The sequence below is a fragment of the Trachurus japonicus genome, chromosome 17, assembly GCF_045865225.1.
Source record: "Trachurus japonicus isolate A0001 chromosome 17, Traja_1.0".
NCBI lineage: Eukaryota > Metazoa > Chordata > Actinopteri > Carangiformes > Carangidae > Trachurus > Trachurus japonicus.
In genome coordinates this window covers 14768215-14790589 of record NC_140923.1, presented here as the reverse complement: position 1 = coordinate 14790589, position 22375 = coordinate 14768215, and the positions used below count along the sequence as shown (strand labels likewise).

Here is a 22375-nt window from a genome sequence, read left to right as displayed (position 1 = left end):
ACAAACAGGAAAGGGGACAAAGTAATTATAAATGACGCATTGTAATCACAGTGTTTATTGTTTATCAGTAGAGTTTATAAATGTACGAGCAGCACTTGAACGTAGCCAAACCTGCTGGACCACTCTCGCGAGATGAGAAGCAGATTAAGGAGGAGGAAGAAGAAGAGCGTGTTGTTTGTTTAGGTTTTCGCAGACAAGATGGGGACTTCTTCCTCCTTTGTTTGTATTTTTGGACTCTTCGTCCTGCTGGCCCTCACATCGGCATCCTCGGATGTGTTTGAAAGCGTTTTGGGAAGCACCGCGTCTTGTCATAAGTCATGTGAAATGACATACAGTTTGCACACGTATCCACGGGTGAGTACTCAGTTCACCTCGCCGAGGAAACTAATTCCGCTAACGTTAGCTCACTGACGTTTTGGCAAGTTAGCGAAGCGAAAGTGGGGCCTGTGTTTTTCACTCTGCTATTTTATGAGTCGTATTTTCATTAGATGTTGTTTGTGACTTGGCTTATTGAAAAGTTTAAAGTGCGTCATCTTTAACGGATACTTCGTGACTGTTTATGGAGGCATTCAACTGGTCCTCTCTGGTTTGCTTTTGCAGGAGGAGGGACTGTATGCCTGTCAGAGAGGCTGTCGTCTTTTCTCCATTTGTCAGTTTGTCCGTGACAGCGAGGACCTGAATCAGACCAAATCAGAGTGTGAATCAAGTAAGTTATAGGCTACTCGAAGCCTTCGACCTCTTTAACCCACCAGACACGGCTTGTTATCCGTGTAATCATCTCCAGTGCAGCTATAAACAAATGGCCTCATGCATATAATCAACCTGTGGTTTTTACACACCCTAGTCTATAATAAAGTGGCTTGCACTTCCAAACCCCTTTGTCCACATAATCCTGTTTTACCATCTGTTAACCTCTCATCTCCTCCAAACTTCCGCAGCCTGTCGGGAAGCCTACAAACAGACTGAAGAGCAGTATGCCTGCAACATCGGCTGTCAGAATCAGCTTCCCTTTGCAGAGCAACGACAGGAGCAGGTACAAAAAGTATGAAAACAGTGACTCAGTGGATCTCTGTATGGATATCCCAATAACACAGCGTGTACTCAGTGTGTCTCTCCTGTCTCTGTAGTTGGAGGCCATGGTGCCCAGGATTCACCTGCTGTACCCCCTGACTCTGGTCAGAGGGTTTTGGGATGATGTAATGAGTCAAGCCCACAGCTTCATCACCTCCACATGGACGTTCTACCTGCAGGCCGATGATGGCAAAGTTGTCATTTTCCAGGTATTGTACTAAATACAGATGGGGGGTTGGGGGGGATCTAATCTTGTGTTCTGTTTGCAAGCACACTTAATCCTTTTATTGTGTAAATGTGTCAACGCAACTCTGTCCTCTTTTGAACAGACCGAACCACAGGTCAGGTTTTTCTCCCAGTTCGAGCTGGGAAATGACGTCAAAGAGGAGCCACAGAGGGGCTGTAAGATTTCCACTTTAGTAACACTCACTCACTCACTTTCCTATTTTCAATGATTCTTACAAATGAATCAAAATCAATAATGAACATACACTTTTCTCACTAGTACTGTGTTTAGATGGTACCTGAATATATTTCTGTCAATCCCACATACACTAGCCTTGCCCAAAATACTCACTTGTGCAAATATGACAGAGCAGTGCTTTAATTATTATGTGCATTTGTGCATGTCAAGGTAACTTCTGTTTCTCATTTTCCAGTCCCAGTTTACAAAGAATACCACCGCACTTTAATCCAGGAGAGAGACAGAGATATGACTGGGGACCGCAGCTATGACGACGAATACAACCTCTTCAGCTGTCTGTCGAGGTTTGTTACTTTTTGTCTGCTTTGTCAAACACGTTCAGTTGTTTACCTTCCTTGATAGAGCCTGACATGAACAGGATCTAATCCCACAGGAGTAATCAGTGTCATCATTCCTCCTCAGGAACCCTTGGCTACCAGGGTGGATCCTGACCACAACTTTGATCCTGTCTGTGCTGGTCCTGATCTGGATCTGCTGTGCCACTGTGGCAACTGCTGTAGACCAGTATGTACCGGCTGAGGTGAGTCACGTGCCGTCTGTGGTTAACACACCGAGCTCCACCTGGCTATGTAAATGTTTATGCAACTTCAGGGTGCCATTGTTTTGTTTTCAGTTTATGATTCTGCTTTTTTATGGATAACTGTTGATATGATCCTTAATATGACTGCTAAGTGCTTAGCCTTTGTTATTTTATTCTCCTAATTATCTTATCTGTATTTTTTGTTCTATTCTATTGGAGCTGCTGTGACACAATCATTTCCTGCAAAGGATTAATAAAGTACTATTCTTCTATTCTGCAATGAGATTTTTGAGTTTTATTTAATATTTCCTTTTTGCCTTTGCAGAAACTGAGCATCTATGGTGACAGGGATTACATGAAGGAACAGAAGCTGACTCCATACCCTGCGTCCTCCCTGCTGATCATCACCTCCAAAGGGCCGGAGGAAGAGGCCGGGCCACTCCCCTCCAAAGTGAACCTGGACCAGTCCAACATCTAGAAGCCAAAGCTGTAGTGAAAGAAGGGATGCCCTCTTTTATGAATAATCTCTGGTTGATTTTTATCCTCTGGCAGAAGACGTACGCTGCTTGTGGTCTAAACAGGAGTAACTACTTGCAGAGCATTTCGTATCACTGATATAATGTCTCATCTCACTTTTTTGATGCTTTTAAATTTGGAGTGATGAAAAGGTTCTTTTTTCTGTATATTGGTATAATTGAGGCATTATAGAATAGCGATGGCAGCACAAGGCAAATGGGTTTTTGGATTTTTTTTTCTTTCCAATTTTAATGTGTGCATGGTGATCTTGGTGTTCTTATTTTAGTGAATAATGTTTAAATGAAATGCTTGTGATTTCAACTGATACAAGTTTCACCCCCAAAAACCTCAACTCTTGGTGAAATAGTTTGTGCTACTGTTGCTGACTCTACTCGTTTTTTGTTCTTATGTTTCTACTGCAGTCGATTTCCACAGATTCTATAGAGTTTTACAATAAAATACTTTGCCCTTGATATTAATTAATAGTGACGGTACATGCAGTAGGTCTTTCCCGCTTCACTGTCGTCTGTTCTCATAATGATGGATCAGAATTAAAAACAATGGAGTGAAGTGTTCATGTGTGTGACTTTTTTTAAAAACTACCTTAGCCAAACTTGCGGTCTATCAACAAAATGCTATGACACTATAATACTATGTATCTTTTTGCTATGCCGAGGACTTTTATTCGTTCATTGATTTTATTTTCTCCCAACTGATGATTTAGCCCGCTGTTTATGTAAGACTGCAGAGAAAAGCATTGGTGTCCTGTATGGTGACAAATCTCTGTAATAGCCCAGAGAATTGTACAAGCGCTTGCGAAGGGAGAACTGTGCAGTAACAAACCACCAAACAACTTGTTTACCACTGTGCAGTGAATATCAATGTCTACTCTTCCGAAACTACTTCCTCACAGCACAATTTTCTCGTTTGATATGACCATCCTCCTTCTTAGCTACCTTTTGTTTTAGTAAATATTTTGAAAAGTCTCTTTTTCTGGAAAATGTGACCAAATCAGTGACTAAAGATTATTTTCAAATATTTTTTATGGCTTTAATTGATAGGATAGGTGTAGAGAGACAGGAAATGGGGAGACAGAGGGAGGGGAAATTACATGCAGCAAAGGACCACCAGTGGAATCATACCAGGGCTGCAGCTGCGGTGAGGACTATAGCCTCTGCATATGGGGCACCTGCTCTACCTAGTGAGCTAAACAACACCCCGACTGAAGGTTATTTTGAATTTACATGTCATACAGTACAAGAAGGATATATATTTAAGTTGTTACATTTTGCACATTCCCAAACAAATTTAAATCAAAGTGGCATCAGATCAGTTGCACTGCACACTTTTGGGCCCCAGGATAGTTTGCACATTCGCACACATTTGCTTGTTTCAAAATCACAAAACAGCAAACGAGGACATGACCTATTGAACTTTATTTATAAAAAAAATATATTGCAAATGCAACCAGTTCAAGTAAAAGTGTTTACAGTTAACAGATGGGAACCTTGGAAAACATTCTGGCTGCTTTTGAGCCTAAACATACAGTACCTGTTTAATGAACATAGTCGTGCTGTGCTGTGCTCTTTGTAGAGTAGCACACAGTGGATGCACGGCTCAATAGCTGTTCAACAATTCAATGTCCTCTGCACTAAGCGCTGATGAGGGCAAACGTTTTGTCGGAGGGCCGTCATGGGAGCTGTCACTCCGTTCTGACGGACGCGGCCTTTTTTTGGAGTCGTGCCAGGAAGTCTTCGCTTGTTGATTCGTCGTGTGAGGAACCTGTTTCTCCAGGATGGGATTTTTTGCTGCAGGTCTGTAGAAATGAAGTCTGTCCCTCTGGGCCTCCTCTTCGCTCTCACATACCACAGGTGCTGCTTTCAGGACCTCCCTCACAAACTTCTGCCTTCCAACTACACAACAAAAAAGACTTTGATTAATATCTTGGGTAACACGACCAGTAACCTGAATGTAATGTGATGTGACATGCAGTGTAAAATGAAAGAAAACTTACAAAAGCGTAGAGCTGATGTTCTAGATTCTTCCAGTTTCTTCTGTTTTGGCATTTGTGAGTTATTTGTCTCCCACTGGTTTACAACCTGAAAACGAGTCAAGAAGTTGTTGAGATGTCAAACAATATTACATATTCAACATACATACTTCTGTCAGTGTCTGAGGGTTTTTACCTGCTCTGCCCAACCCTCTGTTTTACATCTTGAGTGATCAAAGGTGTCCAGAGGTTTCTCAGAACAGGTGAGTCCCAACATGTTCCATATGGTTGTTTTCAGTCCTGCACCAAACTGTGGGTAAAAAAAAAAGGATATATTTAGATATATCAGCATCAAAATAAACTACAACCATTTGTTATACACATGTATTACTGGCTTACCTTCAAATTTGTCCTGGACACATCAAGTTTTTCAAGTTTAGGGAGGCATGTGAGGTACCTGAGGCCCCTCTCTGAGATAGGGTTGTCTGTGTAAGAAAGAATAACACCAGACATCAGCTTGTGACTGATTTACATTTGAATAGTAGTGTTTCTGTTACTGTATATTGAAGGAGTTAATACTCTGGTAACTAACATGAAATATCTAGGAGCTGAAGACAATCCAGTCCTTTCTTCATCATCCGGATAGGTGCAGTCAATCTCTGTAAGCCAACGTCTGACATACTGTTCCCACCAATGAAAAGCTGAATCAGGCTGCTACAGATCAAAGGCAGGTGTTAGCAGTGTCATTTCTTATTATCCACAATGTCAATGTGTTGTTGTTGGGGAGCGAGAAGTCAGGTATTATTACTTTGCCAATGAGCTGGATGATGTTAGATGCTGGAATATCTCGTGCTCATCGCCCAGCCTGCAGCCAAACAAATCCAGAGACCTCAGACTGTGAAATGTTTTTATTTCATCCATCCTCTCGTGCAAAAGTGGAAACCTGCAGAAACGAAACAGTGAGAACAAACAACTGCTATTTGATGGTGAAGAAACCTGGGAAAGAGAGGAGACTCATACTGGCACTGTAACCTACCTGTTTCGCAGACAGAGGGATCCAAGCACCATCTGCCCATATGCATCACTGAATAACTGCAGGGCCTTTGGGGAAATGTCTGTGTTTGAAAAGACACGATTTTCCTCCGCTGCTGCAAAAAGCCTGTCTCCTATTTGTTCAGGGAAGCCCACCAGAGAGTCCACATGGTGAATGTTGTCAGCCACGAACAACAGAGTGATGTCAAAGAGGGATTTTGCGGTGTATCTCAGACTTCCCTCTGCATTGTATGTGAATGTGAAATGTTCTTTTCTCAGCACAAACGGATTCGTCCTTCTGCATGATGACACTGGCTTTGGCTGTGCCAGCACTATGTCACTGACACGACGAAGGCTGCCCTTTTCTCTGACATAAATGGGGCCACTGTCCATGTTAAGGTCACAGACTGAGCACAGCACTAGTCCCTACTCATGCACACTGAGCTAGCCGGGCTAAATACCTGAAACAGAGGAAGAAAAAACTCTACTGGCTCACTTGCCAACTAATAAATAGGGTCGTCGACCTTAAGATGAAAACTACGCCCCAAAAACCCTTAAATATTTGTTAATTACTTCCATTATATTCCATAGTTCATTCACACGATATCCGCACTACTTGCATGTATTTGACAAATTCGAGACAAGTCCACACAGGAAGTTACGCGGTTCAACTGCACTGACTTCAAACTAAAACTCTACTACTGATTGACCCTTGTTTCAGCATCGCCGTTTCATGAAAAATCCATATTAAATGTCATATATTTTACGTGAAATGCGTATACAAATCACAGTTAATCTGAATGGACACGGTTAATGACATGTCGTGTTTTTTTCCTCATAGGTCGACACTTACTTTGAAAATTTACCACAACCGGAAGAGGTCTTGTTGACATGTACGCGTTGGCCCAGGAAACGCAAAGGCTAGTTCAGAAGAGTGAAATGATTTCCATGCGTTTTGGGAGAATATTTGGTAAGGATTTATAGTTTAAAGAAAATAACATAAACAAAGTACAAGGTTTTAAAATACAACCGTGTCTCTCGCCGTTTTTATCACTCTGATGCTGCGTTAATCAGTTGAAGTAGTTGGCTAGTTGTTGATAAGCTGTCAATTGAGGGCTAACTAGTAAGCTAACTTACTACGTGTCTTTTTTTTCCTGTATTTCTCATTGCTCACAACGGTTTTATCCAACACATACAGAAGGAATAATTATGTCTGGAACTAAATAATAAAGTTGTTGTTGTTCCTTCACAGTTTTGTGAGATTAAGTTGTTGCCTTGGTGCAACATTAACTGGCAGATAAGTTACTGAGAGGCAAACTAAAGTGAGAGTGAATCCGGGATAATGGCGTCCACAAGTGATCCTTTTCAATTTCAAGGTGAGTGTCCATTCTTAATCCAACTCATTCAGATTATTATCACTATATAATTTAACTCCTCTTCTCTGCTCTCAGTCTCTGTGTCAACTCTCATTGATTTCTCTGGTGTATGACAGTATGATAACACAGTATATTTAACTCAATAACCACCCATCAAAACTTGACAACTCTATTCCCCATCTATCCTTGTCTTGGATTTAGAGTTTGAAGAAGCTAGTAATCTGTTAGAAGCCAACAGAGATGCAACCACCATTAGCATTGAAGATGATGATGTCCAGCCTGAGAAGACAAGAAAAGCTGCTGGTTTAAGTCCTGGTGGTGATGAGGACCCTCCTGACTATGATGACAACTCTGAGGTCAGGATCAGACTAACACTCACAGAAAAGTGTGATTTTTTAAAATAATGAACTATTAAAGTGTTGTGTAGAACATTAATTTGACAAATTTTGCGTGTTTGTTTTCTTTTTTTCTTATTATAGCTTCTCTCCGGGCAAAAGAAAAGTATCCCTTTCTGGACATTTGAGTACTACCAACAATTTTTCGACATTGAGACCCATCACGTAATATATTTACAACTTATTGAACTTTTCACCACAATAACAATGTGTTATGTTACACAGAGCACATCAGAACAAAGGTAGCTCTAATTGACTTTAATATGTCATGATTATTTCTCTCAGGTGAAGGAGAGAATCATTGGATCACTGGTGCCATGGCCTAGGAAGAACTTTGTTCAGGTCTACCTTCGGCGAAATCCTGATCTTTATGGTTTGCAATTTTCATGTTTGAATAAAATGATTGGTTGATGGGTCCCAAAAGGAAACACAAACTGGTTCACTAATCACTGATATTTGTGCTTCCAGGGCCATTCTGGATTTGCACCACTCTTGTGTTTGCAATTGCTATCAGTGGGAATATATCCAACTTTCTGGTGCATTCAGGCAAAGCACACTACAAGTATACCCCAGAGTTTAGAAAAGGTAAGCACTGTTATTCTTTGGTATTTGTGGCTCGCTAGCTCAGATTGAGTTCAAGAGAAAACTGTGCCATTAATTCCCTTTTAAAACTCTTTTCTAGTGACCATAGCTGCAACAGCGATCTTCAGCTATGCTTGGTTGGTGCCTCTTGCCCTCTGGGGTTTCCTGCTTTGGAGAAGCAACAAGATCTTGAACTTGGTGACATACTCCTTTATGGAGATAGTCTGTGTGTACGGCTACTCACTTTCAATTTACGTACCTGCTGTGGTAAGACCTGGATTTTTCTTGATAACTCAGAATAACATGAGGAACAATTGTTACAATTCATTTTTCATAATATGCTGTGCCAGGATGTGATGCTTTACCGTAGAAGCTAAGCTCTTTATATTTTGACCTAAAATCTTAATAGCAGTCAGCTTTATTAAGGTGTAATATTTGACATTTTGGAATGAAACGGTTGTGTTAAATATAAAAAGCTATTCAGTGTCTTCCAAGCTGTATATTTTGTGCAACAATGCTCAATTGCAACCCCATGTGGCAACATAAATAAGCTCAGAAACAACCACAACATCACATTGTGACACACATTTTGAGCACAGCATGTTCCGAATGTCTCTAAATACCATATGAATCGACTTAAGCTGTGTATTGAATAATTTTGTATTGTACAAAATATTCTCACCTCTCATTATATTGAAATATCTCTGCTGGATATTCAAAATCCTCACACTGAAAATGTGTTGTCCCCTGTGTGATGAACACATTTAGAACATTGCTTGTGGCTTTTAGTATTTCTCATTAAATGTTTTCCCGGTCAAATGAATGAAAATGTGTGTCCAAACTTTAGACGTGTATTTTATAATGCCCTCTTGTTTCCTAAATAAGGTCTTGTGGATTTTCCCATATCCATGGCTGAAGTGGTGCACCATCGTGGTGGCTCTTTGCCTCTCTGGCTCAGTGCTGACGTTGACTTTCTGGCCTGCGGTCCGGGACGACCACCCCAAAGTGATCATAGCGGTCATGTCCGCCATTTTGCTGTTCAACGTCTTGCTTGCTGTTGGTTGCAAGGTAACGGTGCTTTGCTATCGCTATGATGTTTCCTTTACACAACCTCTCCGGTGGGATTAATTACAGATTGGATAGATATAGATAATAAATCTGTTCGGGGAAATGAGATACAACATTCATTGTTCTGCTCTCTGGCAAAGTACGTCTGGACTTATTCAACTGATTCACGTTGCATGGCCATCTTGGTGTAGATAACAATGATTGACTCACTCTCATTTGTCTTCAGTGTGATCTCAGTGGCATGGCCAAGCCTTGACCCAACTTGTTTACGTCAATCACAGACTAAGCTACACAGACATTTTCGCGTGTCTCTCCCTGTGTGTTTCTGGGAAATGTCTATACCTGCTAGTCTCAAATTAACTCCCTCCAGGGAGATGCTCTTCTTTGGAAACTTTGACCGCATTTGCTAACTGGTGTGACAACGGGCTGTTAGTGCACTTCTTAATGCGGATACTCTCAGGTCTACACCTCAGAGGTATCGCATGTCTGGTCACATTCATGTAATTAGTCTACATAGTAAGCTATGTCTGAAGGCTGACCAAGATGAATTGGCTGGGGGAGAATGCTGTATTCTCTCTTGTAACATTGAACAATTGCCACACACTTACCTTCAGACACTCCAGTTTTAGTTCTTGATTGATGAGTTGTTTCTCTAAATCATGTAATTGGTTCCTTTTTCAGGTTGCTTTACTCTGTTTTCCTGATTCACTGCTTCTTTTTTTTCAGGCCTATTTCTTCAGTGACCCAGAACCAAATCTAATAATTCCTACAACGAAGCCTTGAACATGAAAGCCTACCAGCCGTCTTAAGGTAAACAATAGTGGCACAGAAGCTTTTACAGCAGTAAGCCTATTGTTCAAATCCAGTAATAACTTGATACATGTAAGTCATATTTCTCCACCTTGTGTTTTCTCATTGCACTCCATTGTATCAGGGAGTTTGACCTCCTACTGCAGTGGCAGCTCTACACTGTTGGCCTATTTTAGTGGCCGTAGCTCAACCATGTGTCATTTTGACCTGCTAGAGGAGAACATCTGATACCGGACTTCCTGTACACGTTTTCTCCTTCCCAAAGCAAGTGTTATTCTTTTTTAAATTGCAGGTTCTCCTGTTGCCTTATTAGAGAGAATCGGGTTGCTGTGGTGATGAAGTCATGGGTCGTCTGGATTTCACCTGCACTTGGACATTCTGGCTTAAGACCTTAAAACCCAGTGCGTGTACTTGGTGCAACTGTGTGACCTCTAGAAATGAGCACTACTATAAACTATGCTATTTCATATGGGTTGGGATCTAAATTTCCTTAAAGATAAATGCAAAAGTGTTACACAGCACAAAAGTTCTCTCTTTTAGTATGCTTTATAGTTTATAGGTTGTAATATACAGATAACCTGTATGTGCAGTAATGTCGGTGGCATGTTGAATATGTATTTTTTTTTATATATATATATATATACCTTTAATGGGAACTGGTTTGTATATGTATGTACAGAATTTTCTAACTAAACAGAACAACAATTAGTAGTTACTGGTAAGATTCCCAAGGGTTTGGATAATGTACACAGAGTTATTGTATTTTTCTCTAACTAATATAATCACAAATGCCCTCAACTAATGCCAAAGACCCTTCCTAAATGTCCAAGTGATTAACAACTTGTGTAACAAATTTTTGTAATTATTTTATTTTTTATTGTTAGAAACTGCGTTTGATGACATTTCATGTTCTGTTTCATGGGAAAAAAATAAAACATGGTCTATGTGGGGCCACTTTTATTAATGAAATTGTCAATGACAATGATCAATTTACAGTCGTCCAACTGTGGCATATTTTCCAGCACAGTTAGATTAAATTAAACCACATGAACTGACCACCTGCATTCTGGCTTTACCCATAGTTAGTCCTTATAGAGACTGGAAAACAGAGGGAATAAGATACCGTGTATCTATTAGTAAGCTTTAGTGGTGCTGGAAGGCAGATTTTGTTACATTTGGACAGAACCTGCTCTTTCCCTCTGTTTTAGAGCATTTTGTTTCACTGTTTTCCATTAACATCACTTAAGACATGAGAAGCCAGTCAAAAAAATATCCACACACTGAACCTGATTACTTCATTTTTATCATTTAGTTCCTAGATAATAAATATGAATTCATGCATGTGAATTCAGTCTACTTCACCTGTAATAATGAGTTTACATATTGAGACCTTGTAAAAATGTGTAAGGACTGTGTATACATATATCATACACATATAAAAGTTTAACAAATTCAGTTCATACTAATAATACTATTTCCCCCCAGTAAACCACAACCTTAATTCACCCCAGCTCCCCCACATGTAGGGCAACGTGACTCTTTTCTGCCAGCTCCTGACAGCATTGAAGGCTGCCAGTACATTTCAACAGTTGAACATTTTAAATATTTAAAGGTGAGATTGTAACCAATATGTTTAACTTCAGCATTTCAAAGTGAGGGTCTAAGTTTAAAAGTGGACATTTGGCTGCTGCTTCTGTTTTTCCAACTATCTATCGTCACAGTCATGTGGTTGAGCACACTGATAGAATCTACTGTGCTGCTGTTCGGACGCACAGATCCCCTGCAGTGGAAAATGTTATTTATGTATGTAAAGCCTTTTTGTACAAGCACTCTGTGTGTTGCCAGCTCCTTACACACAGGGGACATAGGGTTACAGGGTTAATATTTCCATTGATCATTAAGGGTACAGTTTTTACATTAATTAACAAAACAGAAAAAAAAAATTGTGTCACTTGAAACGGTGTCAAAGGGATTGTGGCGCCCTAATTAATGGTCATTCTAGCCCCAGCTTTGAGTTACACAGGAGCTGCCTGTCAAACAGATAGCCCTTTTAGAGGAATGTCACCTGCCTCAGTCTCAGGCATGCAGGCTGCCGCTCGTGTTTGTGGATTTATTAGCCCATTTCTCAAGGACTATTTTAGTTGTTTTTAATCTTTTTATTTTTTACTGAAGAAAATGTCAATTTAGTTTCAAACTTAAAAAAAAATATATATATATCTATAGGCTATAAAGTGATTTGACAAGTTTTTTTCTTAGGATGGCCACCTCTAATGGGAAAGGTGAAAAGGTGTCCAAATTTGAGACTTTAAAACTTTTGGAGAAATGCAGAAAGGAGAGAGATGATGCCATGCACAGAGAAAGTGTTCTCCGAGAGAAGCTGCGACAGTATGAGGCAAGGATGCGTTCAACTGAGGCTCTAAAACTGAAACTGAAAACCTTGACCATGGACAACAAAGAGCTGAGGAAACAGGTGAAAACTCTGCGTACTGAGATTGGACTTGAATGCAGTCCCAAGTTCAATGGAAAGACCACAAAGGACATAATCAATGACTTGCACGAGAAGGAGCGTGAGTGCAGCTCCTTAGTGGAAAAGGCTGGGAAACTGAGCCTGACCATTGATGATCTGACATCAGAGTTGGCAAATACAGTCACCTCTAAAACTCTGTTGGAAGACCAAGTTCAGACATTGCAGCAAAACCTCAAAGACATGACAAATAATCAGCGCCGTTTGCTGAAGCTGTGGGAAGACAAGAAGGGCCAGAGGGAGCAGCTCGCCCTCCCGGCAATTACCCAGAAACATGGACAGAAACCATTTGTCCATAAAGCAATGCAAACTGAGATGTCCATCAGTTCATCCCAAAAGCTGCCGGTCAATGCTTTCGAGATCAAACCGTTCTCGCGGGACAATGACAGAAAAACTGTTTTGGATAAACACAGTTTTCCAAATTATGGAAATGGCTATCATCATGACAAGAAAGCTTTCATCCATGATGAAACTAAAGGAATTCAGAATTGACTTGACTTGATAGAATTGACTTTAACATGTGTAGCCTACATGACAAAGAAATTACTAGAATGAGATATACAGTTTAAACAGTGGACATGGCTTGTCCTGGTGCTTTGTGTAAATAATTTCCAGTATTTTGAAATGTAACTTCACTTTTTAGTTAAGTAAAAATGAAACTGGTACCAAAATGTATTGTTTATGACTTTATGTAGTTTATTCCACTTTTTCCACTATTCAGTTCAACCGGTACGAATTTATTATTGTCTATATTTTTGTATGAATTACGAGTATATTTATATGGGTCATGATCATAGACTGTAAAAATAAGGTCATGATGAGCAGCGCTGGCATCAGGCAGGAAGATGGACAGCTATGAGTCGGGGTCCGTCAAAGGTCTTTTGAGTGCATGTGGCGCGATATGGGAAACAAACTGAGTGGAAAGTAGTTTGACAGCAGGACAGCCGGAGATTATAGTCACCGTTTGGCTCTATCTTTACCTCTAACAATATGATTTCTACAGAGCAAACGTGTTGGTTTATCCGCAAGGTGAGTCGTCTGTCTTTGTTTAAAAGAAACACTTCCTCATTCATAACAAAGTGTTTTTCCTCCTGTGCTAACATGCTAACTCCTTTGCTAAGTAGCCGCCGGTGTGTTGATGCTAGTTCACAGGAGCGAAGCTAACAGGCGCTTTTTTCAGCTGTTTTAACATGTTTAGATTAGCGATATCAAAATAAAACCAAATGTCCTGTGTTTTAAATAGGTTTTAAACACAGGAGGTAACTTAAACCTGATACTTTGTCCCGTCGGTTCACAGATCTGTTTAATCCGTCAACCAGTTTTTTCTTGTAACCAGAGACGTTAACTTAACGTCTCTGAGGAAAAAGTTTAGCTGAGTCCTGGAAAATGAAATGAAATGTATTAGATTATTTTAAACGTAGACAGATAAAGTGAACACGAAAACGAATTATGGCGGTCATGTTGGATCAAATTATGTAGTCCTGCTGTGTGAACTGTCATATCTTGTAAATACAGTTTTTATTGTTCCTGGCTATTCTGTTAGTTTGCTTTATGCTAATGTTGAATTGAGCGATAATAATAAGAAGTATGTAAAAGCCATTAATCGCTTAATATGCTAATGACAACAGTTATCACAGTGGATGAAATTATGAAATCATTGTGTAAATTGAATTATAACTAAAGTAACAGAAATAAAATGGTCAAACTGGCAAAATCCAGCAAGAAAGTATCTAAATAATTTTTCTGAAAAAGACAGTTTGTAATATTCTGAATAAACCACTGTACAGTGCAAAATGCAGTCAGTTCAGTCAGTTTTAATGTCATAGATTGAGTAACTCTTCTGTAAAGCTGAGATAATGGTTGTGTAATTATAAAATGTATAATGATGTCTGATGATCTGCTCTGTGCAGGTGATTTGCTGGAGAGCAGCAGCCAGCATTGCCTGGGCTGTCCTGTTGTTGCCACCCATCACGGCAGTGTTTGTAATCCTCAGCAGGTTCAGTCTTCTCCACCCCATCCACACAATATCAGGTCAGACACCTTAGTCCTTTTTGAGATTCAACTCAGAGCTGTGTGAAGTTTTGTCTGTGTCAAGCTTACACTTCTTACACTCTTTACCTGCAGAATGTTTTTCCCTACTAACGAGCGCCAGTGCCATCTTCTCCTTCATCCTGCTGGGTGGAGTCATCCTCATGGTGGGGTTCCTGAACCTGGAGTATTATACAGGTGAGTGGCAGAAAAACACAGGACTAAAATCCAACATGGATGACTGAATCGGGATGTCACGATCACGATTATAGATTTTTTGTGATATGAATACGGTATTCACAGAGAAATAATAACGGTATTACGATTATCATGATTATTATGCATTAATTGATTTCACAACACTATGAATGCGTAAATCAAAATATAATTACATTACTTATATACACAAAATATGTGAACTATCTATATATGACCAATTATTAATCCTCCATGGAAAATGTTTGAAATATTCAAGTCTTTAATTGTCATCTATAAAAAATTTTTTTTTTAAGTTTGTTTTTATCTTCTTTTTTTTTCCTTACAAATGACACGCTAACATTTAAATTCCTGCCGTACGTATTTCCTCCTTTAGCTGCTACTTTTCCCAGCATGTTTTACAGGCCGGCAAGCCGTCGTCAACTTAATATGTTTGTTTGGAGGGAATGGGCTCTTTGCACAGCTCCACTACTTCCTTAACTTAATGCTGCTCCTTTGTTTCCTGTCTTACATTATTGGACAAACTGATTAATCCAGGTGTGTCTGAGTAGTCACAATGGTCAGACACACCTGGATTAATCAGTTTGTCAAATAATGTAAGACAGGAAACAAAGGTGCAGCATTAAGTTCAGGAAGTAGTGGAGCTGTGCAAAGAGCCCATAAATCTTCCTCTGCCAAACTTTACCACTCGGGACACGTTTTTATTAAAGTAATGATGTGAATGATAGTTACATTGCAGTCTGATATATAACCATATATTCCTCTGATACATTGTTGAGAACAATTTCTTTAAAACTAGTATGTGCTCACATGAATTTTTACTGTCTTGTATTCCTCTTTAGTCATCCCAGCTATTCCGTGCTCGAAAATCGCCCTGTTGGGTCAGCTGCTCCACCCTCGCCAGTTTGTCAACTCCCTCGTCTACTGCAGCATGGGATTAATTGTTGCTTGGTGTTGTGCCATCTTCATGGGGGGCAGCTATGAGACGCTCAGCTACCCATGCATGCAGAGCGATGGGTAGGGTGTTACCACGTTACAGGTGTAAAGTTCAGCTTTACATGCTTCAGCCATCCTCTAACTGCCTCAATTTTGTTTTCAACACCGACAGTTCATCTCAGATGTGCCTGAATGAGTATCAGCTCATCCTGCTGCTGGCTGGAGCCTTCATTGGGTTGTCTCACAGTGTATTGGGTGTGATCCACAACATGAACTATGTCTCCTTCCACACGGTTCAGGTGTGTGATACTGATGCGAGGTTAATCATTTATCTGACTGAGAACTCTCTTTTCCTGACTGAGAATGTAAATATACCTCTACTGCCAGTCTACAATGTCGATAAATACGTACATGTTACTTGAACCCTGATGTCAGCACAGCACAGCCTACATAATTAACTCAAATTTTATAAATCTAAAATACCAGTTTTCTACATAAAGTTACTGTTATTCATGCTCACCTCTTATTTCCCCAGCAATACAAGTACCTTCGCTTCAAGGGATCCCTGCCGTTGGTGGTGAAGTGCAGTGCCACTCAAGCACTTTACTCTATCAGGAACTTCATTGTTGTGTATTTCTTTTTGGGTAAGTGACCTCCATTAATGAAGAAGACTCCACTAATTGAGTTTTTTAAAAGTCACTTTTGTTATTATTATGTTATCATACAGTTAATATTCTTGAGTGCTGCTTTTATTGTGCTTTTGTTCTTTTCTACCAAAAGTTACTGGAAGTAACAGCTGAATAAAATATTTCAATTGAACATTAACAGGATACATTCCCAGAGCATGGACCTGTAAGACTCTGAATCTTCATTTGAACAGGTCAGTATAGTTTCTTGATTATATATGATTAAGTACTAGTTGTCAGTGTTAATTCTGTGGACCAATGTAAAAACATTTATGCTTGTTTGCATTTTCCACCTCCAGCTCTGCCCATCCTCTTGACAGCATAGCTGGACTGCTGGACCTGTCCCTGCTCTACCAGCTGTGGATCAGTGCCACCTTCCTCCTCTTTACGTGGTACATCACACTGCTGCTCTTTAGGATCTTTGTCACTGAGGTATGTTCTTGGTTTTTTTTTCTCTTTTGAAGACGAGACGTATTTATATTTCTGTTTCATTTTTGTGTGACACCAACATCTGATTTGATACACTTGACATGATCTGATCTGGTGGTTAAATGTCACCACTTAAACCTGACCTAGTGCATGATCAACATTACTCCAGCCATGACCAGTGTGACCACTATAAAGTAGCACACTCGCAAGTTTTGTTAATTCATTTTGTTCGCCATTCATCAATGTTAATGACCTAAAAGTAGCATATTGTGTTGCAAGGCAGACAACTCCTGTTTACCTTTTAATTATTTAGAGACACTAGGGGGCAGCGTTGACATTGATTTGAATGTGTAGGTGTTTGGAAAAACACCAGTCTGGACAGAATAGTGTGTACAGTATTTTGTTGGTAAAAGGTCTCATTTATCTGAAGTGATCAGTTCAAATGATAATTGATAAACATGACTTTAATATGTCGTCTCATCTTCAGGTGTACAGTTTTCCCGTGCAGTCGTCTTTCACTGAAGATGCTCTCCATTGTCTTCCCAAAGTTCTCACAGACAGGCATCCAGTGATATTAAAGGTAGGTACAACATAAGTGTAGAGTGTTTCAAAGCTACTCTCTTTTTTTCTGCCTGTTAATTACCTAATTTGCTTAATTAATGATTGACTTGTCCTTTCAGTTCCTTGCTCTGCAGGACTTGGCTCTGCTGTCTCAACGCTCCCCATCACGGCGCTGTGAGGTCTTCAGTCTGAGTCAGCCAGGTCTGTTGTGTAATCCATGCAGCAAACATGGCCTCATTTAATGCTTCCTTTGATTATTTTAAATAAATCTCGACACATTTCAGGTGTTCAAATTGTATTTTTTTAAGAGGTTTTACAACAAAACCAGATTGTGCTTACTGTATCTTTTCATTATCTCTTTCTCAGGTGGCCATCCTCATAACTGGAACGCCATCAGCAGAGAGTGTCTGTCTCTGCTGGCTGATCTGACTCAGAGACTTGTGGCCTATCATGACACGGTAGCAACCAATGGCCGGGCCAAGTCACTGTCTACTGGGAGTGAGAGGAAGACGTCATCTGAGACATCAAGTATGTTGCTGTAAACCAGTGGCTGACATTAGTGGAGCTCTAGTCATTTAAAGAAACTTTATTATACTGTATCAAATGATTACATATTTTAAGTCGTTGTTGACATTTTTTTTTTTTTGTAACAACTTTTATTGGCAATAGTATTAAGAGGGTCAGTGCTTCAGGAATAATCACAGTTCATCTATATTAAGGACTTTTATTTTATTTTATTTTTTTATTTTTAAAAAGACAGAACTCTTTCAAATAAATATATGTTTATGCACTTTGTCCTTTTTATTTTTCTTTGAAGTAACGTCAGGCACAGAAGACCTGATGTCTCCAAGGCCCAATATGCTGCTGAAAACTCCAGCTTCAGTCTTTGCCCGCTCTGTTGTTGGCGGCCCACAGAGCCCTCTGACGGCGCCGTTCACCCCTGACCTGGACAGTCCCTTCGCCTCTCCAGCCCTGCGGCGCCTCACTGCCCCAGTGGAACAGTGCTCTCCTTGGCACGGCACGGTGCAGAGCCCACACATCATGAGGAGAGCGCCAAAGCTCTGGTCCACCTCCACAGGTGAGAGGAAGCTGGTGGAAGATGATGGGTCAGTCACATGGAACAGAATCCAGTTTTAACACAGTTGTTTAAATCTTTATGAAAAGCTGCTGCAGGTACAGTTGTGCTGTTTCATCGCTTGATGTATTCCTGCTATAATCTAATGTTGATGAGCTACATTGCATGTGGTTTTGATCTGATATGCATCGCTTTCTCTCTGTCTGATTAGAGACATGATTTTAGCTATTACAACAGGCTCCGTGTCAAGCTTCTTGCATGGCAGTATGCCAACTTGTTAGTGGCTCAGGCCAGGGGATAATTACATATATTGATTAATAGAAGGATGATTGATTAGATACTGCATTATGAAGTCTAGATCTCTTGATTCTATTTGTGATGTTGTCCTCTGTCTCTCTGCAGATTCGCAGGCCAACGGCAGCCTCCCACCGTCCCCTGCCTCTGTTCCCAGTCCCAAGCAGGAAGCCTCCAAACCAAGCCTGCTGGCTCAGTTCCTCCAGAACAGAAAGGAACAGGTACTTCATCCTCATTACAAAGCAGAATTATAATGTAATTGTTGCTCTGTGCTGCAATGTGCTTCTGACCAAAGCCTTTTTCACACTTAGCATTTATTAACTCTGGGATCGTATCATAAGAGTCAAGTGCAACGGTCAACAAATAGCCCATCTCCCTGTTTGTTTATTTATTTATTATATTTACACAGGTGTCAGTCCAAAATGCTTTTTATTTGTGCTGATTGTCTTACCATTGTCCCCATACCAAAACAACTCTACACTTAATTGTCCCATTCAGGTTAAAAATTTCATGGCAAAGCGGGTGCTGATAATGTATTTGTTTAACAAGGTAAGGATGTGCGGCGTGTGCATGCTACTTCCCTGTAGGCTTCCCAACACCGAGGGGCTTCCTGCATGCTCTCGTTTGGCACAGTAGATCTTCCCTCTTTGGTTTTTAGCAAATCTAACAACCTCACCCTGCAGGCATCACTAATTTAACTCCTGGTTGGGCCTCGTTGTTCGGGCATTACTAATGTAGCTCTTTTCCACCCATCTAACGGTTACAAAGAGCCTTACTAATTACCTTGAAAGCTTGAATTAAGGAGTTGTGTGACACTCACCTCTAGTGTTAGCTGAGTAGTATAAAACAGGTGCTAATCTTCCTCAAATGAGTGTGTCTGAGTCGTTACGTTGCACCTTTTTCTTGATGTAGAAACTAGTCTGGTAAACCTGCTTTGCTGTCTGAGGTTTACGTATCTTCCTTTAATCACGCATGCATGTTGTAGTGTAGTCTCACTAAAATATGTCCAACTAACCACTTCCTTACTCGTTGATCTGATCTTCAATTGAAGTGAAAACTCTCACTAGCCTAACACTGTGTCTTGCAGCTTCCTGAAGCCTCGAGTCAGGCTCTCTTTGCTGACGGCCAGGCTCACATCTGGGCTTTAGAAGGTAGGAGGAGGAGGAGGCGGCCTCGGTTAATAATCTTCATTTGATATGGATTCACCCTCTTAACCCCCGATACATATCTCATTATATCCTCTAATATCCTCCTGCAGGACTGTCTTATCTCGTTCAAGCCTCCTTCTCAGAAGACCAATTTGGGGTGGTGCAGACTACATTACCCAGCATCCTCACCTCTATGCTAGTCTTGCAAGAGGTAAGTAAACCGATCGGTTCATCCAAATCTAAAATACATTTAAAAAAAAGCAAACCTACTGACAGGATTACATGGACAGTGTGGTGACACACTGACAGGATTACATGGACAGTGTGGTGACACACTGACACAGTTGCACGCACAGCAGAGCCTCAGGACACTGCAGGGCTGACGCAGGGGAAACAAATTGCAGCTGTTACTTTGAAGCGTGTGTGTGTGTGTGTGTGTGTGTGTACACTTGACGACAGCCATGTCCTCCTCCGTCTCCAGGCTGTAGACCGCCACTTCAAGCTGCCTCACGCCTCCAGTAAGCCCGTCAGGTCGACAAGCAGCATGGGAGACTCCACTTACAAAACACTGCGCTTTGCTCTCCGGGCCACACTCAAGACCGCCATCTACAGGATAACAACCACTTTTGGCGATCACTTAAAGTAAGACCCCTCCCACCATCATTAAAAATGCACTTTTTTTCTCCAATGGCAAAAAGATGATTATGCTGAGTCTCTATGAATCTTTTATGTCCTCAGTGCTGTTCAGATGTCTGCAGAGCACCGGAAAAAACTACAGCAGTTTCTGGAGTACAAGGAATAACGCGCCTGACACTTGGCTCCGGTGCCTTTTTGGATTCGTATCAGTGTGATGTGATGGGGTGTGTGCGTGTGAAACACATCAGCTAAAAGTGAGGCAACAAGTGAAAGCCTATGTTAGTGCCTCTTAAAATCTGCGTCTGCACTGTGTCGCAGAGGATTGTGTTTGATAGTCTAAGACATCTCCTACATGAGTGAGGGGGGGCAGAGCTCCAGCTGACAGACTGCCCCAGGCTGCCAGGAGCTGTGAAGGACTATCATCTCCTGTGTTTGGGATTTAAAACCAGCATGGGCTAGCAACTCATCCCAAAAGATGTTTGTGTCATGAAAGTAATATCACAGTATTATATTTGATGATTTTTGTCAATGGGATGAGTTGTGAAGGGCTCTTTTTTTTTTACTGCTTAGTTGTGGTTTCATATTTCATCTGCTGTCCTCTTGAATTATATCCCTGTGATTTCAAAAACCCTTTTTATACTGAGTTGAAAGAAATGGCCCAAGCTGTTGAGGTAGCCAGCAGGAATGTGCTCTGTTCGGAGGTCTCTTCAGTTCACAGACGCCTGAAATGTGTTTTCCTGGATCTGGTTTTGTTATAGACACCACCCTGGAGAACCTCTGCTTCACACTTGTGCACAGCAGCCCTGGTTCTCTTCACCAGGAAAAACAAAACATGTTAAATTTACACATCTGTTTCATTATAAAAACCACTTGTTCTTGTCAGTTTTGTTCATGTGGAGTATATAACTGTTTTCCGTGTCACATGAATATGAGTTTTCACTCAGAGACCTGTTGAATAAAAACATGATATAAAGATCATTTGTCAGGTTTCTGTTTCACCTCTAATAAGCAGTTTCAGCTCTGTTCGTCGTAAATGATGGTGACTGCTCAAAGAAAGCTCAGCCATGTGTTTCTATTAGATTTTACTGCACTTGAATGGATTCTTACATAAGTGAAGTACCAGAGGTCAAGGGAGTACGACAAACAGCAAGCACTGATTTAACAAAAGGCAGCTCCTGTACACCGGTGTTACATAAGTGTCTGAGGTGATTTAGATGTGGAACGATGAGCAGAAACTGATTTTAAAATCACAAACTGCTTTGCTTCAGTGCACAGGTCTGAGAGCTAATCAAACTACCACCTCCACAACACTAAAGTCCCAGGAGACATTTTGGACAATGAACAAGTGCTTCTGCTCAACACATCCATTCATACAATAAGCATTTTCCCCAGCAGACATTTTGACTTGTCATTGTAGGAACATAGATGTTATTGATGAATCTCACGATGACATTTGGGCTCCAGGAGTCCGGCTGTGTTCAGACTCAGTGTGAGACTGAGGCAGCGAAACACAAATCAGCCACCATTCATTTGACTATTTATACAGGTGCTTTTCCTACTGTGACATGTCACAATGTCCCAGGATTGAAAAAGGTACCATGTTGATAATTTGTCAAAACACCACATCTCAAGTCAGCATCCATGTTTGACACTGATGCTGCCACCTCGGGAATCAAGAGTGTGATGTCAATTGTATTTGTCGTCTTTTGGGATCAAATTGGCAGTCTAAGGTTTTTACACATAAAAATTAGTCCTGTTCAAGCTGCTTTATATGACACTATTTTTTTTAACTGAGAGTCTGTAAAATTAATTAAAAAACATTGGGAGTGGAGTTTGAAAGAATCCCTATTAAATATGAAGGGATATTTTATAATTCATGACAGGAAGTTTCTACAGATTAAGAACAGGACGTCTTCTGGCCACTTGTCAGTCAATAAACAAATTAATCAACGCCACATGACGCAGCAGGTAAACACAAGAAGAATCAGACCATAAAGG

General features: G+C 40.6%; 5 protein-coding genes across 7 annotated transcripts; 4 read left to right on the top strand and 1 right to left on the bottom strand.

The window, feature by feature from the left end:
* The first annotated feature begins 141 nt into the window (after positions 1-141).
* Positions 142-3161, top strand: tmem59 (transmembrane protein 59). Of its 2 annotated transcripts, none has more exons than XM_085803709.1 (8): positions 142-354; positions 601-706; positions 939-1033; positions 1128-1280; positions 1401-1473; positions 1731-1839; positions 1958-2075; positions 2401-3161. In XM_085803709.1, the coding sequence occupies exons 1-8, from the start codon at positions 199-201 to the stop codon at positions 2551-2553; spliced, it is 963 nt and encodes a 320-aa protein (XP_085659835.1). In that variant the 5' UTR covers positions 142-198; the 3' UTR covers positions 2554-3161. The 2 variants fall into 2 exon arrangements, with proteins under 2 accessions (XP_085659835.1, XP_085659834.1); XM_085803708.1 differs by having other exon boundaries at positions 939-1042.
* Positions 3162-4008: 847 nt separating this feature from the next.
* lrrc42 (leucine rich repeat containing 42) lies at positions 4009-6242 on the bottom strand. The gene is made up of 7 exons (XM_085804796.1): positions 5618-6242; positions 5390-5524; positions 5174-5295; positions 4981-5066; positions 4778-4891; positions 4606-4690; positions 4009-4504 (listed from the first exon to the last, which is right to left on the bottom strand). Exons 1-7 carry the CDS (start codon positions 6004-6006, stop codon positions 4209-4211), a joined length of 1227 nt encoding a protein of 408 aa, XP_085660922.1. The 5' UTR covers positions 6007-6242; the 3' UTR covers positions 4009-4208.
* Positions 6243-6498: 256 nt separating this feature from the next.
* yipf1 (Yip1 domain family, member 1) lies at positions 6499-10790 on the top strand. The gene is made up of 10 exons (XM_085804059.1): positions 6499-6583; positions 6866-6989; positions 7191-7345; positions 7469-7549; positions 7670-7757; positions 7853-7969; positions 8067-8233; positions 8852-9034; positions 9761-9844; positions 10137-10790. The coding sequence occupies exons 2-9, from the start codon at positions 6956-6958 to the stop codon at positions 9815-9817; spliced, it is 882 nt and encodes a 293-aa protein (XP_085660185.1). The 5' UTR covers positions 6499-6583; positions 6866-6955; the 3' UTR covers positions 9818-9844; positions 10137-10790.
* A 1307-nt stretch (positions 10791-12097) lies between these two features.
* Positions 12098-12860, top strand: LOC146970325 (uncharacterized). Its single transcript, XM_085804579.1, has one exon. It carries the CDS (start codon positions 12102-12104, stop codon positions 12858-12860), a length of 759 nt encoding a protein of 252 aa, XP_085660705.1. The 5' UTR covers positions 12098-12101.
* A 391-nt stretch (positions 12861-13251) lies between these two features.
* On the top strand, positions 13252-21352 carry ndc1 (NDC1 transmembrane nucleoporin). 2 transcript variants are annotated; one of them, XM_085803859.1, is made up of 18 exons: positions 13252-13397; positions 14279-14399; positions 14493-14594; positions 15455-15629; positions 15721-15847; positions 16084-16192; positions 16377-16428; positions 16534-16666; positions 17151-17243; positions 17344-17425; positions 17591-17752; positions 18042-18302; positions 18702-18814; positions 19092-19142; positions 19681-19744; positions 19852-19952; positions 20223-20383; positions 20480-21352. In XM_085803859.1, the coding sequence occupies exons 1-18, from the start codon at positions 13359-13361 to the stop codon at positions 20541-20543; spliced, it is 2010 nt and encodes a 669-aa protein (XP_085659985.1). In that variant the 5' UTR covers positions 13252-13358; the 3' UTR covers positions 20544-21352. The 2 variants fall into 2 exon arrangements, with proteins under 2 accessions (XP_085659985.1, XP_085659986.1); XM_085803860.1 differs by lacking the exon at positions 19092-19142.
* The last annotated feature ends 1023 nt before the right edge of the window (positions 21353-22375 follow it).

Excerpts from the sequence above, each read along its gene's own strand:
- tmem59 (XM_085803708.1), top strand. The coding sequence starts at position 199 with ATGGGGACTTCTTCCTCCTTTGTTTGTATTTTTGGACTCTTCGTCCTG. Across the intron at positions 707-938 it reads CAAATCAGAGTGTGAATCAA|CCTGTCGGGAAGCCTACAAA; the intron begins GTAAGTTATAGG and ends AAACTTCCGCAG. Across the intron at positions 1,281-1,400 it reads GCAAAGTTGTCATTTTCCAG|ACCGAACCACAGGTCAGGTT; the intron begins GTATTGTACTAA and ends TCTTTTGAACAG.
- lrrc42 (XM_085804796.1), bottom strand. The coding sequence starts at position 6,006 with ATGGACAGTGGCCCCATTTATGTCAGAGAAAAGGGCAGCCTTCGTCGT. Across the intron at positions 5,525-5,617 it reads TCCCTCTGTCTGCGAAACAG|GTTTCCACTTTTGCACGAGA; the intron begins GTAGGTTACAGT and ends TCGTTTCTGCAG. Across the intron at positions 4,505-4,605 it reads AACATCAGCTCTACGCTTTT|TTGGAAGGCAGAAGTTTGTG; the intron begins GTAAGTTTTCTT and ends TTTGTTGTGTAG.
- yipf1 (XM_085804059.1), top strand. The coding sequence starts at position 6,956 with ATGGCGTCCACAAGTGATCCTTTTCAATTTCAAG. Across the intron at positions 7,346-7,468 it reads ACTATGATGACAACTCTGAG|CTTCTCTCCGGGCAAAAGAA; the intron begins GTCAGGATCAGA and ends TTCTTATTATAG. Across the intron at positions 7,758-7,852 it reads GCGAAATCCTGATCTTTATG|GGCCATTCTGGATTTGCACC; the intron begins GTTTGCAATTTT and ends TTGTGCTTCCAG.
- LOC146970325 (XM_085804579.1), top strand. The coding sequence starts at position 12,102 with ATGGCCACCTCTAATGGGAAAGGTGAAAAGGTGTCCAAATTTGAGACT.
- ndc1 (XM_085803859.1), top strand. The coding sequence starts at position 13,359 with ATGATTTCTACAGAGCAAACGTGTTGGTTTATCCGCAAG. Across the intron at positions 17,426-17,590 it reads CTTCAGTCTGAGTCAGCCAG|GTGGCCATCCTCATAACTGG; the intron begins GTCTGTTGTGTA and ends TCTCTTTCTCAG. Across the intron at positions 20,384-20,479 it reads ACTTTTGGCGATCACTTAAA|TGCTGTTCAGATGTCTGCAG; the intron begins GTAAGACCCCTC and ends TTATGTCCTCAG.